Source organism: Amblyomma maculatum, chromosome 1 (genome assembly GCF_055883805.1).
Source record: "Amblyomma maculatum isolate TAMU_Amacu chromosome 1, ASM5588380v1, whole genome shotgun sequence".
Lineage (NCBI taxonomy): Eukaryota > Metazoa > Arthropoda > Arachnida > Ixodida > Ixodidae > Amblyomma > Amblyomma maculatum.
This window is the reverse complement of record NC_139344.1, coordinates 388,570,314-388,586,674: the sequence shown is the minus strand read 5'-3', so window position 1 is coordinate 388,586,674 and position 16,361 is coordinate 388,570,314. Positions and strand designations below refer to the sequence as shown.

Genomic DNA, 16,361 nt, shown 5'->3' with positions numbered 1-16,361 from the left:
CGCGGAAATTTCGTTGTGGCGGTATTCGTTGTGGCTGGATTCAACTGTAGCTGCAAATGCCGTTTGAAGAAAACAATGATACAAGGCGGTGTCATGATTGCAGCTGACCGCATGCTTTCGTTGATTCATAGATGTAAGAATGGACAACTTTCGCAAAAAAAGGGGGTTTTTTCTTAATGTCTGCAGCCGTCATAGCGTACGCTATGCCGCACGTTCAACACGACTGCAAGGATGAACGACGCCCGCAAAAAAAAAAAGCTGCCGCTTCTGCGTCTGCAGCCGCCGTACCTTATACACGATGACGCGAGATGCGCATCGCACATCAGCCGCCGCGCGCAGACATTCATAACACACACTGGAGAAATCGTCTGCCACGGGCCGAGCTGGCTTGTCCGCGCATGCATAGTGCGTGCTGCTGCAAAGGAAGACCGGAAAAGAGAGGAAGGGGAGAGATGGAACTCAGCTGTAGAGTGGGCACACCCTTGAGCTTCGCTGTATCGCGTTTTTTTCCCTCTCCCAAACACCATAGCTGTATTGATTCCCTCTCGTTCCTTCACGCACATGGCTTGAAAACGTCATTCTGACGCACGGCAGCGATCGCCGCGGATGCGGGTGCCTTTGGGGAAAGGGCACGGCGCTGCCCTAGACCAGCCGTCGACAAACTGAGCCCTGAAAGCGTCACGGGGCAAACGGCCGAGGGTGATGCGATCGTCTTTGGAGAAGGCGCATCGTCCAATGCATGGTGCGGAGTTCGATATACGACGCAGTTTTCCTATACTTTTACAGTCGAGCCCGCTTATAACGAACCTGAGCGTCACGCGGCGTCCGTTCGTTATATCCCGAAGTTCGTAGTAACTGGACCACAAACTAAAAAAGAGAAAAAAAAAATTTGGCGGTCAAAACACGAAATTTATTTCTTAGCAAAAAAGTCTGTGATGCTCGTCTGTTTCTGCAGTGCAGATGCGATGAGGGCAGTCTCCAGTTTATTTAAAGCACTAGCGTGCTCTTCGCCGAGTCCCTTGGCATAGACAAGTTGTCTGAGGCCCTCTATATAGCCCATTGCTACAGATGTGCTTACGGGTGCTGGCTCAGACGTTTCATCTTCATCTGATTCTTCCGCGTCGCTCTCGGCCCGCACTTCAGAAACGATGCCTTCGTCCGTGCACGGTTCCGCAATATCCGCGTCTTCATCCGCAGAAATAAAATCCTGCCAACCAATGCCAGGGCCTCCCATGTCGGAGTCGACGACGCGCTGCCACAAATCGCCGCCGGAATCATCATCATCGGAGGCATCAGGCCCGACGTCCGGTACTTCGTCGACGAAGCCTGCCTTGCGGGAGCAGTTTCGCACGCAAGCGGTTGTCACCTCCGCCCAGGCCGCCTTCATCTCAAGGGCTGGATACAATGAAACTCGGAGCGGCAAGTTAGCGGCCGGACGGTCAACGGCGATGAGCAAGCGCTGCACAATGCGGCGCCTATACGATGCCTTAAAGGAGCGTATTATGCCCAAATCAAGAGGCTGCACTTTAGAAGTGGTATTGGGCGGCAGGAAAAGTACAGTCACTGCCGTCGGAGACGTTAGCACGTGGTGCGCTGAGCAATTGTCGAGCAACAGCAGCACGCGCCTGCTTTGCCTCTGCATGTCGCGGTCAAACTCGCCCAGCCACTCTGTGAATAAATCCCGTGTCATCCAGGACTTAGTATTGTGCCTGTAGCGCACGGGTACATGGTTGCGAAAGCAACGTGGCTTCTTGGATTTTCCGATTACAAACGGCATGCGCCGGTCGCTGCCATTCATATTAGTGCACAGAAGAACTGTAACGCTCACTTTACTGTGTTTACCGCCAGCGCATGACTCCCCTTTCATGGAGTGCGTCTTGTCTGGAAGCATCTGATAAAATAATGCAGTTTCATCTGCGTAGTTATACACATCCTGCTCCGCATAGCTCGCAATAATGGCTCGGTTTATTGCAAGCCAATTGGCAACGTCCTGGTCACTTACCGAACGCGCCTCACCGACAATCGATTTAAAAACAATCCCATGCCGCACTTTGAACCGATGTAGCCAGCCATTGCCTGGGCAGAAGTCGGGAAAATCTAGTAGGAATGCGAAGTCTTTGGCTTTGCCCAGCATCATTGGTCCACTTAATCGGAATGTTGCGAGCCTGTGCGTCGACGAACCACTTCAGCAGCGCATCCTCTACGTCCGCATAGGTGGCCTTCCGCAGGCGCTTTCTGTCCGCTGTGTTGGCGTCGGAGCTGGCGATCTTTTCCTTATTCTTCAGAATTGTCGAGATGGTTGATTTCGACACATTGTACTTCTTCACCAGCTCGCAATTTTTAGCACCTTGAAACAGTTCCGTCACAATTGCTCGCTTCGTTGCCATATCCAGCGCTTTTCGTTTCGTAACCGCTAGAGGCAGGCAATTCCCGTCCGCCATCCCGAATTATACGACTCAGGCCCGACAGACGAAGCGCTCACACCACACACACGAAAATGACAACAAAGCGCCGCAACTGACGGAGCACGTGCGACAATCACGCGAGGCAAGCGAGGAAGTGCCTAAGGAATGGAACGGACACACAGCGGGGCATGGTATGCAGCGGGGAGACCAATGAAAGGCATCCCTGAGCGTCAGTGCTGCCACCTGTTGGCTCCTACCGTAGTTGCTTTCAACCGCCCATGGCCTCCGAGATTACCTCCGCAAATCTCGGAGGCCACGAACCGTCACCGCCGTACTGAATGCAGCGGCGCGCGCGCGCCGCTGCGCATTCAGTCTGCCCGTGCAAACAGTACAACCGCTAGCGTATGGAGAGGCCTGCCTCCTGGCGCCCTGCGCCCCTGGCACGGCCGCTCAATGGAACAGCCAGGATACGAAACGACGAAACTTCGAAGACTATGCCAGCGGCCGGCGCCGTGGAGACAGGCAAAGACGAGGGAATGGTGAGAGGAGAGGGGAGCGGAGTTGCGAGGAGGGGCGGCAGCGTGGCCTTGGAGGCCACACCACGCGCCGACACTCGTAGGCAGCGCGCGTCGGCGTGCAAATGGTAGCTCGCTTGCGAGGAGGATTGCGAAAACAGACCAAAAGGGATGGGAGCCCATTGTTATCTCGTATCGGGGCGCTGGGTTTACGCCGTCCGTTCGCTGTAACCGATCGGCAACGCTCATGGACGTTCGTTATAAGCGAAAGTTCGTCTTAAGGGGGACACGGGTCTTGAAGGCGGAAAAATCTCCCAAAAATCAATTTTTAGAAAACTGAAGTATTAGAATCTACAACTATTATTCTCTGATTCCACCAAGTTTCTCACCTCTCGTGTCAATATTTGAGGCGTAATATCAATTTATAACAAGTCGGCTGGCTCATTTCAAGCTGATGTTTTCACTAAAATAGCGCATTTTCAAAAAAGTATAGCTTCCGTTCTACGGCCGCGCTCACGGCGATCTTGGTCTCTTTCGAAAGAGTGGCTTTTCGCCTTCATATTTCGCGCTCCTGCGCTTCGTTTCGCTCATTGGTTCGATACAAACAAAGAAAAGAAAAAAGCCACAGCACACGTTCCTATTCGTTGCTTCGGTGCATGTGACAAAAAGGGACCCTGTGATTGACCGTTCGCGTCTCGCGTCGTCTGCTGCGCGCGTCAGGGCAGTCGGAGCCGTGCCCTTAGACGCCATCTTGCCTAGTGCTGTCGGCCTCGAACGCCTCGGAGATCTCGCAGCGATGTCTACGCCAACAAGAAAGTTTGCGATGCGTCATAAATACGGCAAAAAAAGGAAAAAGTCGTCGATCGGCAATGCTAAGAAAGGTGCTTTGGTGTTGAGAGACGCCGAAAACGAGCAGATTCCTGCGTCCAGTGACCGTGTCGACGAACCTACGGATCAGCTAGGCCTAGCGGGCCCGTCAAGCGAGCACACTTCAGACGTCGTCAGCCGCGTTCGTCACGATACAACGCTTCTGACGCCTTCCGATCTGGCAAGTGAAAAGGGAAAAGCCGACGCCAAACTGCGGGAGTTGGATTCAACGCCAGCAACGAAACGTAAGACAGACTTTGTCGCCAGCGATGCCGCGATCTGCCCGCTTGATGAGACGAGCTTCGCCGTGATTTGCATAGAGTCGATCAACAGCCTTCTTGGCGGTGCAAAGTGTAAAACGTGTGGAGGGAGTGTTAAAATCGGCCGAGGTGATCGCGAATACGGCCTCGCTGTCAAGCTTTTCTTGACATGTGTCAACTGCGGCGACAAGGCATCGGCGTGGAGTTCGCCGCGTGTGGACGGAAAGCAAAGTGTAAATCCTTTCGCTGTGAACATTCTGGCTGCGCGCGCGATGCAAAGTACCGGCAACCGGCGGACTGCATTCAACGACATCTTTGCCGCGATGAATATTTCCCATCGTGGACTGCACACGAAAACGTGGCAGAGCTACGTAAAAGAAAAGCTGACGCCTGCCGCGACGCGTGCAGCCGAGAAAGTGACCGTTGAATGCGCGGAGTCAGTCCGGAAGCTGTACGATGAACTGAACGTTGACAATCCTGGCAACGTAGCAGTGTCCTACGATGGGACTTGGATGACTCGTGGGCATTCTTCCCACATCGGAGTCGGCACTGTCATCGAGCTTTTTACGGGGCTTGTCCTAGACTACGTTGTCCTGAGCAATTTTTGAGCAGGTTGTGAGCGGGGACCGAAAGTGGACGACCCCACGTACCAAGAATGGAGAGCAAGCCACGTCTGCCAGAAAAATACTGATAAAAAGGCTGGTGAGATGGAAGTAGAAGCAGCCCTAATCCTATTTAGAAGATCGCTCCAGAAGCACAACCTCAGATATACAACGGTGCTGTCAGACGGCGACAGCCGGTCCTTCCTCGCCCTGAAAGATGACCAAGTGTATGGCTACGTTGAGGTCACCAAAGAAGATTGCATTAACCATGTTCAAAAGCGGATGGGGACAGCTCTCCGCAATCTGCTGTCAAAACAAAAGGGGTCAGGCTCGGAACCACTTGGTGGTAAAGGCAGACTAACTGGTGACCTAGCCAACAAGCTAAGTTCTTACTATGGCTGGGCACTCAAGTCCCACAGTGGCAACATAGAAGAAATGGCAAAAGCGGTGATGGCTACCTATTATCATGTGACATCAAATGATCAGGAGTCGGATCACAGCCTTTGCCCAACAGGTTCAAGTTCCTGGTGCCGGCAAAATGCTGCCAGTGCCAAAGGAGAGCTAGCCCCAAGGCACCGCTACAGCCTTCCTAGTCATGTATGCAAGGCATTGCGACCAATTTATGAGCGCCTCTCTGACAAGAAGCTCCTTGAGCGATGTGCAAGGGGAAAAACCCAAAATAATAATGAGAGCCTGCACTCTCTCATATGGGCACTGGCACCAAAAGAAAGGCACGCATCCCTCTTCAGTGTTGAGGCCGCAGTTGCAGAAGCAGTCTTGAAGTTTAATATAGGGTACCAAATGACCTCGGTAGGAATTTTGAACGAGCTGTGTTTGAATCCTGGCCAGAGAAGTGTGCGGCGTATGGTAGAAAAGGACAAGCTTCGGTCCGTTGCATCTACAAGCAAGCGTGCATCGGCAGAAAATTTGCAGCGTGCTCTGAAAAAGCGCCACAAAGGTGGTAGTGCTCAAAATGACTATGCCCCTGGCTCATATTAAGAATGTCTGGTAGTTGACATGTACATATTTTTTACTTTTAGTGATTAAAAATGACTTCCGTTTGTTTTTCTCAAGATGTGAATTTTGGTCTCCTGTCAAGTTGGTGAATGCGATATCTCAACACCCATTGCAGATACAGCAATGATTTTTGTTTCAGCATTAAGCCAAATATGTGGAGCACACAATGTTGCAAGCAGATTTCTTAATTATTACTTTAAAATTTTTTAAAATGGCACTTTTTGTGACCACTGTGTTTCCATGTTACGACTACTAAACTTCAATGTGCAATAAAATGAAAAATAATCGTTAAATCAAAAATCTGCTTGCAACATTGTGTTCCTTATTCATTCTAGTATATAGCTATATGCTAATAAGAAGTCTTCGTGAAGTGGTTTTTTTTTCCTATTGTTTTCACAGCAAGTGCATCATTGTTCTTAATTATCTCAACGCCTAATTGGTTCAGAGAAAAACTAATTATATTTTTGGAATCCGCACCAGGAACTGCACACGTGTGCCAAGTTTCATCACTTTAGTTCAAAAATTAAAGACCAGTGTCCCCCCTTAAGTGGGGCCGTTATAAGTGGGCTCGACTGTACATGTGATTTTCAAGGAGATATTCTGCAAGTTCGATATAACCAAATTTCGAATTATCCGGGTTCGACTCTATTACAATTCGAATTGTTCAGAAATTAAATGTACAATACTGAAGCTTGGATTAACAAGCTTTGCAGCCGAAAATCGGTCAGAAAATCGAATTTTCAATCTTCTCGTTTCCGCGATTCTGAGATCTTTCCACAGCTATCTCCGAAGTTTCGTTGAAAAAATATCGCCTAATTTGCGTGTTACAGCGTACCAAAGACGAGAATCTGTGCGTGTGGCCCTTTAAACTGAGGTCAAATCGCGCCGAATTTCGATCTCCCGCAGTTCGAAAAATACGCAATTCGCGGGCATAATCTTGGTGTCGTTCGAAAGATTGCGATTCAGGCCATTCCTATATCCCGGTTGGTGACCATGAGCGAGCCCACCGAAGCGGAAAACAAAGGAACAAAATTGCGTGAAACGCCCTGCTATTGGACTCCCACCTCACGTGAGCAAAAGACGAGCTTTGGTTGGCTGGCGGCGTCAACTGCTCGCTGTCCGGCGCCATTTTCAACAGGTCTCTCCTTTAGGCCTAGTCGGCCTAGCGCCGTTCCCTCATCGTAACCACAACGCGAAATGTGTAATATTGAGATTCACGTTTCCTTATTAGCCTAAAAAATGTAGCGAGAGGAGATAAACGCGCCGGGGACGCTGCATCGCCGCATCTGGTTATCTGCAATCAATGACGAAGCGCCGACACTCCTCGTCGAGTCCGCGATGGCCTGATAACTCCGTAGCATAGCCGGTCGTGCTCAGTGCGATAGCGAAGAGCGGCACGATCTGTCGCGTACGGAACCGTGACGGTGCTGATGAGCAAGTGCCGCGACCAGCCTCAGCGGCAGTCGCGAAGCAGCGTCCCGCGACACGCGGAACATAGAGAAGATAGCGCAGAATCCCAAATCTTGTCGAAATAAACTTCCTTCTGAATGCTACACGGTGCAAGATGAGCAACGGTCGCTTATCACTAGTTGCAGGCCGACTGCGTTTACTGCATGAACGTGGGAATGGCGATCGCGCGCCAAAACTTGACACCAACGTTTGCGGAGGTCATGATGCAAACGCACTCGTCTTGGTGGCGGCCTCCGTACCATGCGTTCCGTTCTCCGGAAATTTCTTTCTTTGAGGGTGAATTATATCGATGGGAATTGATGCATTGGCATCAGGAGCTTAGTCAGAACCAACTTTGAGTTACTGTCAGCTTTGGTGCTTCAAAAATTTATCAACACATTTTTCCTCAATTTCTCAAAATCAAAATATTGAGGTCTGTACATATTTGGAGGTGCGATATCTCTGGTTCTACTTATGATATTGCTATAATTCATTTTGCACCAGAAAGGTAAACTCATGTACAGTGCAAATACATACATCACCAGTTGATACATCAGTTTTTATTATAACTCCTGTAGTTTTACTGACAGCTCACCTCCAAACAAAGAACATAAAGTGTTCAATATCTTTAGAACTAAATGGCTTACATAAAATTAATGTGCATATTTTAAATCAGCACAAAAAGCTACATAAGTGGTGCAACTGTTATCAAAATCTACCTGTAAATAAAAAATATTGTCTTAAGACCAGGATCCCCCCTTAACACGCACGCACACACCACAGGCTGTATTGGTAAAAGCTTGCCATAAAGTATGTGCTGACCCTGAAGCCAGAATAAAAAACATTTACCACTTTACATTCTTGTTTTTGTGCCCTACAATCTAAAGAAATATGTACCTGAATTGCATGACAGTGGTTCTTGGCATAGACAAATAAACCTGATCAGAGTTCAGGCTTAAATGTTGCAGCATATAGAAACTGCGCGATTCCACGCACAGTAAGGACAGTCCTTCCCCGGCTGTTCTTCGCTGAAAAAAAAATAGCCTCATGAAAAGCTCAACCACTCGGCTTGCGAACGGCAGTGCATCACAAAAAACGCCGCATTTTTTTCCTTCTTAGTCAGGCGGCAGTCATGATACAACATGCTAAATATTACTGTCCAGCGCATATATATCTGTAGCGCATATATGGCCTGTAATATCTGCGCTACCCTGCCCCGTCACACATGAACCAAACACTCATAGAATAAACCCTCATTGCGGCTATCACTGGTGCGTTACAGGCTTGGTGCAAACTCCAGTAGGTACTTTTCATCATGCACATTTCCTTTAGATGCATACATACTTGTAACGAAGTTTTTTTCGCACAATCGATAGTATGCAGTTGGTTGCGGCTCTCCAAAGGGAACCTGAAAAACTGCGTCTTGCATTCCGGCACGTCTCGAGAGTGGGAATCGTAGGCGGCAGAGGTGGTTGGCATCTCTTTAGCCAAATCTGTGACGGTCAATGTGCCGAGAGCCCTCGTACACTGGCGGCGAGAAACGCCGTCCAATGTGTTTCCATCAGTCGCCGCTAGGTTTTCGCACATGCGTCGAAAACTCTCGCAAAAGGCGGATTGTCCCATTATGTGTACCCTGTCAAACAGCTTATTTCTTTAGTTGTATGCGAAAGAGTTGTGCACTTCTTGCCCCAACAGAGGCTGCATCATGTGCACAGTAATTTTAGTCAAAGTGAATTCACCATGGATTGGATCATATGTCTCACGCGTGGCTTTGGATCATTTCTGAGCTCTTTATGCACATGCCTGCGCTTAACTGCGCACGAGCAGGGAAGCGTTGCTACTGTACGCACGCTACTTGTTCTAGATTTGGCCCACCTGCTGCAATTTCTCGCCTAGATGTGGAATGACATTCGCAACTTTTATCTGCGAAATGATGTGCTGCACAATGCACACACAAGTCTTTAGCTTGCATAAAGTCGGCACATTCGTGCACGTTTAACAGCTTTGTGACTGATTCTGACGCGGAAAGTAAGTCGTGATTGTTACAATAACTTAATGTCCCCTTGCTTTAACATCCTATTTGTAATTGGAAAGATATATTCGCTTGGATTCATTCCTAGCACATATAGTCGATTATTTGTTGATGCATACTTGCTTCTTGAGAATTTAGCGAAAGGTAGAAGCAACTGGGACCTTAACAAAAACAATCTGCAACCAGCATTTCATGAATGGGGAAAAATCGAACCACACGAGGATCCCGTTGTACCCACCTACAGTATTTCAGACTGTTTACAGATGCTCTATTCCAGGGACATCTGAGAAGTATTAAAGCTAATTCTATTAATATTCAGCGGCAGCATGGATCACACCATGTTTTGCACATTGCATTGGATGGTTTGTGAGCTCATTTTGCACATCTGCATTTAGAAGACGCATGAGCCGTGAAGTGTTGGTAGTGTGTGCATTCTACACATTCTAGATGTTGCACAGCTGGATATAAAGTTTTCATTTATAGAATACCATTCGGTTCGTGCACTTGCTGAATGGGTGTGTTGCAGCTCTTATTTGTACAAATAATGCTGTGTGTAACGGGAATGAAGGTGGAACATTGTCACACATGTAACACTTTTGCAATGGTTGGGTGCTAACTCTATGGCCAACTGAGACTTTTACTTAGGTTCACCTCAGTTAAACTTCCCTTTCGTATCTAAATTGGAATCTTTTGGTTGAAAAGTTATTTGACAGTTGAGATGCTTCATTCGCCGGGACTCTTTTCGTAACTAATAGCTCTTGCAGCTTGCTGAACGCACGTTTGCTCTCAAATTTAGTAAAGATAAGAGTTCATGGGAGCCAACAAAACAGCAGTCTGCAGCCGGTACTTCGTTGATGACGACTACTAAAGTGACCCGAAGAAGCTAGCATACCTACCCACAATATTTCGACAGCTTACAGCTGGTCCACGGGGGCAACGTGGAAGTAGTAACAACTGTAAAATTAGCTTGGTGGTTTTCCAACATATCATTTCAGCCTAAGTAAGGCAAGTAGGTAACTGCATGGCACAAAATTTTCAAACGAAGCTTCTCACCTGTCTTTTAGCAAAAAAGAAAAAAAGAAAGAAAACTCATTTGAAATGCAAGTTGAGGAGGTCAGACAATGAATTCATTGCAGCTGTCTGTCTTTTTTTTTTATATATATATACTAAGTGCAACTTGTGATGTGTACAACCTCCGCTCGTAGGCATCACGAAAAATCGGGGTAAATAGCTAGGTCATCCCACTTCGGATGCAAGTCTCACTATGGCTTTGGACAGAAATCTACTTTAGGGCAACTCAATTCATTTTCGGATGTTCTCGCTATGGAAATAAACCCGTGCAAATGCCAGATCGCATGTGGGAACTTTGTGGCTTGCTTCAGCAATGGGACAGTGCAGGGGGCAGGGCCCCGCCTGTGCTCTCCGGCAGCCGCCGACAGGTGGCTTTCAGTGGCGCCCCTACAGGCAATGGGGCTTATGATTGTATCTGTATCTATTCCTCAGCTGGTTGTGCTTGCTCAGTTTGTGTCCATTGCCAAGCTATGGCTGCTGAGTGTGTGTGCTTACTATCAACACATCAGTGCCTTCTTCCAATCTTTGGTGTGCAGGATGTCTGGAGCTCGGATAACGGGGCGCTTGGCACTGCACCTGAAGCCAGGGCAGTATGGCTTGGCTGGTATCTGCAACGGTGGTGGTGGTGCCTCTGCCATACTCATTGAGAAGTTGTAAGTCTGCCCGGGGGCAGGTATCCCCGTTGGAAACTGAGAGAAGCGACGACACGCCCTTTGGGGCCGTAATGATGTATCGAGATAAGCCTGGACAATATACGCTTTTATAATGCCGCATTTCGTACCATGTATGTAATTGCGAGTGTAAAGATTCTCTGTATAATTGAGGTTTTGATAATACTATAGGGATTCTAATATATTGCTTTTGTAAAGCATTTTCTCGTGGAATAAATGCACCGCAGATTTTTTTTTGTGTGGTTCACTTTCTATTATTTTACTGTAGCACTTTCGGTGCACAGTGCTTTTTCAAGGTAGTACACTAAAATAACCTTCAATAGTTGGTTTAATTTAGGCTGAAATATATCTGCATGGTGCTACTGTTCCTAACTGGCATTCATTTTTGTAACAGCAAAACTTCTGGCCAGCTGTGTTGAATGTAAACCACTCTGCACATTGAATTGAAGATGTGAAGTTCTGCCCCTGCCTTCAAAAGTTGTTGCTTTTGTGCTGTTACCATTCGGTCTGTGATAGTGGCAAAGCTGTAATGATGGCTGAAAGGTACTGCACTTTTGACATTTTGGTAGTCTTGCATTTAAGTTGACTGGAACGTCACTGCTAACTTCCTGGTGTGCCCCAGGCTTAATGGTTAGGATGCTCGACTGCTACTCTAGGACACTAGTTTCACAAGGTGCCCACATACTGTGCAATGTTGGTGTACGTTAAAGAAGTGCAGGGAATAGAAATTATTCTGGAGACCTCCACTACAGCGACTCTTTCAGACACTAAACCCCATATCCTTATGCTAAAATGACACGGACATAAGGAAGAGCTCACACACAGCCATTAACCTGCAGTTTGTTTATTTACAGATACTATCAGCCAAAATAGGGCCATGATAGAAGTGGTTACATGCAACCTAATATGAGAAAGGAAAGGAACAAGATGGAAAAAGAACCGCATACAAATTAGTTGGTTTTATTACGGTACAGTTGGAAGTACCGTATTCACCACAAGTCACCAACACTGATTGGTTGTCGAGTCATGTGACATTACGAGTTACATGACAGGATCTGCCATTGCTTACAGTTCCTTTGAGAGGGAAAGGTGAGGTTAATGAAGCCTTCAGAGACCCCTGGATCCTAAACTGGACATGCTACCTCTTTGTTGTGCAGGCACATTCATATGGCTTGCTTAACACTTTCCTCCTGATGCCTGTTCTCATTGATAGCACACTATCGATGGCACACTGCGAGCGTTGGCGTGCGATGCAAAGGACTCTACATTGTGCCCTGTAGCTCAAGCAGCGGATGTGCAGTCTTTGTCAAAAGTATACGGCCCAAGGATTTTTGTTCTAAGCCCAGTAACGAGGCTCGTAAAGCAACTCTAGCGAAATCTCGTAGATGACAAATCTCGCCCTCATTCTCCTCTAGCTTACATTTATATTCCAGTACTGCTGCCACTAACCACGTTATAGTGCTTAGACGCGAACCTCTTGGCCCGTATACTTTTGACAAAGACTGTAGATACCTGGTAGCACCATAAATGAGGTGCCACTGCTTTGTGAGTTGGTTACTTTGTGAACCGGATGAAACTACACGCTCGGAAAGAAAACATAAATGGTAAGGTGCACTGTACAATGTACTATGCAGATAATAAACCCATTTCATGCTTATATCCATTCTTGATTACAGTAGAGCCAGTGATATTTCTCCCGCTTTCCAAGCACTGCTGTGTGGTTAGAGACATTCAGTAGGTAGCAGAGGAATTATTCTGTTGGGTTCTGTTTAGTTTTCATGCCGTGCAGCGAGGTTTAAAACCTCTTCAGAGTAGGTGACACACACGCATTGCTACATCATGGCGCCAACGTTGCAGTGCTGCTTCGTGTAAACGATGTGGTTTCTCAGTCTGATATATCTACGGGAAAGTTTTTGGATGACTGCAGTAGCAATACAGAAGACAACTTTGGTTTGCCCGATTTTCGTACTGACAGTGAAACTGTCAAAGTGACTTCAAACACCAACCCTTTTACTCTGAAATTATATTTCGCAGCTGTCTTGTGCTTGTCTAAAGATCCTTGTACATTCTAAAGGTACCAGTGTAATTTGTCTAAAACAAAACTGACATGCTTGCGCATATTTCCTTTTGAGATTGCAAATTTTTCTGGAAAGATTTTTGTCCTCTCACATAACTGTGTGGAGATGGTTGCCATTTAAGAAAGCATTTAGTCTCCTAAAATTTAATGCTATAGACTTCAGTGTCAATTAGCTTTATTAAATGCACCAGAAGAATATTAACCAGCTTTTTACCCTTCGGCAGGAAGCTGTTAATGGGGCCTTTCATGTGCAGTCTTCTATACAAAGTGATAGCTTACAGGTTATGTGTGAGATAATAGCAGCAGAAATTTATGTGCTTCTTAATAAGAGAGTTGGAATGTGCATGTGCATATAAGGTCCACAAGGGGAGCTGCAAACAGGAGCCATTGACACTATCGTGTCATACCCTAGGAAGTGAAGCCAAATTTCAAGGTTCCTCACTTCAGCGAGGATGCCTTCAAAAGGAATATAGACATCAAAGTTTGCGGCATTTTTATTCTTGTTCATGATGCGTAAGACATTCCTGTATACGCATCACGGCGTTTTTGCCTACGGCCACTGAATTTATTTTTCACAGCTGTTTCGGTTTCGGCAACTGAGAAAGGGCTGTGACGTCAAAATCAAGTCTTGAAGCGCAGCATGAAGAAACATATAATCGCAGATTCTTCACTTGTAGTGATTCCTTTTCTTGAGGTAGGCTGGCTTTATCATTGCAGTGAATTTAAATAACACAGCGATGATTGTATCGCTGTATTTTCATGCCTCGTGCGACCTAGGCTGGACTTTGACGTCACAGCCATCGCTTGGCTCTTGAAACCAAAATAAGTGAGAAAAGAAAATTGGTTATAAATTGTTCCACAGTAGAAGGTGAACATGACCTGGTGATCTGTATACAGTTGTCTTAGCATCACTACAAAGGTTAAAACACGAACCCAAAAATTAGGTGTCTGTAGTCCTTTAAGAGCTACGCTCACTCCCCCCTTCAGTGAATTTTTAAAGTGTTTAAGCACTTTATGCGAAGATTGGCCAAAGGATGGCATGTCATTCTTAAAGGGACAGAACACTGGTATTTAGGTCTCAAATTTTTTTTGTCACAATAGGAAGATTGACTTCTAAGATGTTTGGTTCCACAGCGGTTTTGGTACTGTGTAGAAAATTTTTTCTGTCAGTGCATGCGACCGTTTTTATGTAGTCCGATGCTGGAAACCATGAGCAGCGACCGCGATGACGACTGGTGGCCGACAAAAAAGACGTACCAAAAACAAACCTAAATTTTTCTCGCCAGACAGTAGACGATTTTTTTTATTAGAGTAATGCTCTTTTCAGTTTCACGCTCAAGGCTGTTATGGCACAATAACGCTCGCCTCGTCGACGAAAGTTTTTGTGGGCACTATCACCGCTTCATTCACAGAATTCCAAACACTGTGGCGCCATCTCGTGGCGAAACCTGAAAGCAATGCGAAAGGAGAGATGGTTTTTATTTAAAGATGCAATGTAGAGAGCGCAAAATATGATAAATTGACAAGCACTCCAAGAAGAAAAAATAAATGTGCAATCACGAAAATCGCCTATATTTTGCTGACACATAGTCACGCGAGGTACTATACCGAAAGTAACAGGGTTTCTCCGCTGGATAGCGCCTTAGTTTTTACGCGATTTTCGATAGCAAATTTTTAATTAAGCCTCTTTGATAATGTAGTGCTCAATCTGTACTATATGAGACAAGGTCTTTTCATCTCCACCATAATCTCATGACATGTTTTGGCCAGTGTTCCGTCCCTTTAAGGCATCCTAACTGATGTTAGGAGCCTTCCAAAATATGGCCTTAAATTCAGGCAATTGACAATGAGAACAAGTTTTTTCTGCTAGAAAGTTGAATTTTATGGCTACCTTGTGCCCTGCATGGTACTACTACGTCCATTTTACTGTACAGCAGTTTGCAGATGTCTACCAAGTTGCCCTTTGCTTGATTGACAGTATATGTGAGCGAGCCTGACAACACTAGACAATTTGCCTAAACACTGCAAATGTCAACCACTAGGGGAGGTGACTGCTGCTCGCATATTTAAATCACTTTTACCAGAAAAGGGTTGCTTACCTGTTAAAAGGGAAGAAATTTGTCTTACAGGCATGCTTCATGTTTTTTATGCTCATTTTAAAGATAGTATCATTTTGTTTGCAGTGGCATTTGTGTTACCACTGAGTTTGTGCTGTGGATGACCATTAAGTGTCATAGCAATTTTCTGCGAGGGAGACAGCTTCAGAAGCAGTTTTGTACATGGAAGAAGTCATATGGAATGGGGAAGGCCTTCCAACACCCTGGCTCTCCCTTTTCTTCCCAGGCACGAACCCAGAGAAAGTGTGGATATGCTTCCTGTTCTCACTCTGTACACTAAGCACCCATGTCCTCTCTGTGACGTTGCAAAAGAGCAGCTCAGGGAACTGCTGCCCAGAGTCCAGCTTGTTGAAGTCGACATTGAGGAACCTGGCAATGAGGCCTGGCATCAGTGCTATCATTACGACATTCCAGTCTTCCACCTGAATGGGCAGTTCCTCATGAAGCACAAGGCAGACCCACTTCTTTTGGAGGAACAGCTCAATAATTTAGCTACCGCTAGTGGTTGACCCCTCCAGATTTGTGTAAATAAAGCCATTATCATTCTGGATGTCACCCTCTGTTTGCCCGTTATGTTTGTGTAGAATGTTGGATGAGTTTACTCTGGTTACATATATGCAAGGAATTGTGAAAGCTTTTTCCTCTGAAGCAATTAGCAGATATCCAGGCATGCTGTATTTTGTCTGAAATGCTTGGAGGAGGCAATGTAGATACCAGCATGTGTTAATTTTTCCTACAACACACTACTGTGAGCTGTTTAGTGACTCGAGAATTGGACAGGCACACTAAGTGAGCAGTGCTCTTAAACATTCCTCTGGCTGTAATTGCTTGGTCTTTGCTGTAAATAATAGATACGTTTCTTCAGGACAACTAGAAACTTGCTTCTTTTAGTGTTTTTGCTTGGCTATGTGTACATATCCTCAGAACTTCTATGTAATATTTGTTTCAACAAAGTCAACTCTCAGTGATAACCTAAACAGTTTTTTTTTTAATTTCATCATTATAAATTACTGTAGACCGAAAAATTCACTAACATCTGTATGCCTCTAGCAGATGCACCAGCACATCATCTTTTCTTAAGTTCTCTAAGCTGATTTTTTACACTAATAGTACCTTTTGAATAAGACTCGTATATTTCTAGCTGGACAGTTTGTGAAGCAGTGTGATTAATATCCTAGCTAACCATAACATTGTTGAAAATGTTGCTTATCCCCTTTGAACGGGAGCAAATACTCTTGGAATATCAGTGTTAAAAGCTTCTAAACAATTCAAGTAAGG

At 46.0% G+C, this 16,361-nt stretch overlaps 3 protein-coding genes across 4 annotated transcripts in view; all 3 read left to right on the top strand.

The window, feature by feature from the left end:
• Acat1 (Acetyl-CoA acetyltransferase 1) overlaps positions 1-11,777 on the top strand; it is a 49,125-nt gene extending 37,348 nt beyond the window's left edge. Inside the window, exons 13-14 of one of the 2 annotated variants that reach the window (XM_084594108.1) lie at positions 10,755-10,871; positions 11,744-11,777. In XM_084594108.1, coding sequence (XP_084450234.1) covers positions 10,755-10,871; positions 11,744-11,762 — 136 coding nt within the window. In that variant the 3' untranslated portion in view covers positions 11,763-11,777. Of the gene's footprint in view, positions 1-10,754; positions 11,123-11,743 lie in introns of those variants that run through there. The other variant, XM_084594117.1, reaches the window with a different exon arrangement.
• On the top strand, positions 2,979-4,967 carry LOC146208487 (uncharacterized). Its single transcript, XM_084594128.1, has one exon. The coding sequence runs from the start codon at positions 3,717-3,719 to the stop codon at positions 4,653-4,655; it is 939 nt and encodes a 312-aa protein (XP_084450254.1). The 5' UTR covers positions 2,979-3,716; the 3' UTR covers positions 4,656-4,967.
• A 9-nt stretch (positions 11,778-11,786) lies between the features above and the next one.
• On the top strand, positions 11,787-15,633 carry LOC146208485 (glutaredoxin-like protein C5orf63 homolog). The gene is made up of 2 exons (XM_084594152.1): positions 11,787-11,978; positions 15,310-15,633. Exons 1-2 carry the CDS (start codon positions 11,935-11,937, stop codon positions 15,590-15,592), a joined length of 327 nt encoding a protein of 108 aa, XP_084450278.1. The 5' UTR covers positions 11,787-11,934; the 3' UTR covers positions 15,593-15,633.
• The last annotated feature ends 728 nt before the right edge of the window (positions 15,634-16,361 follow it).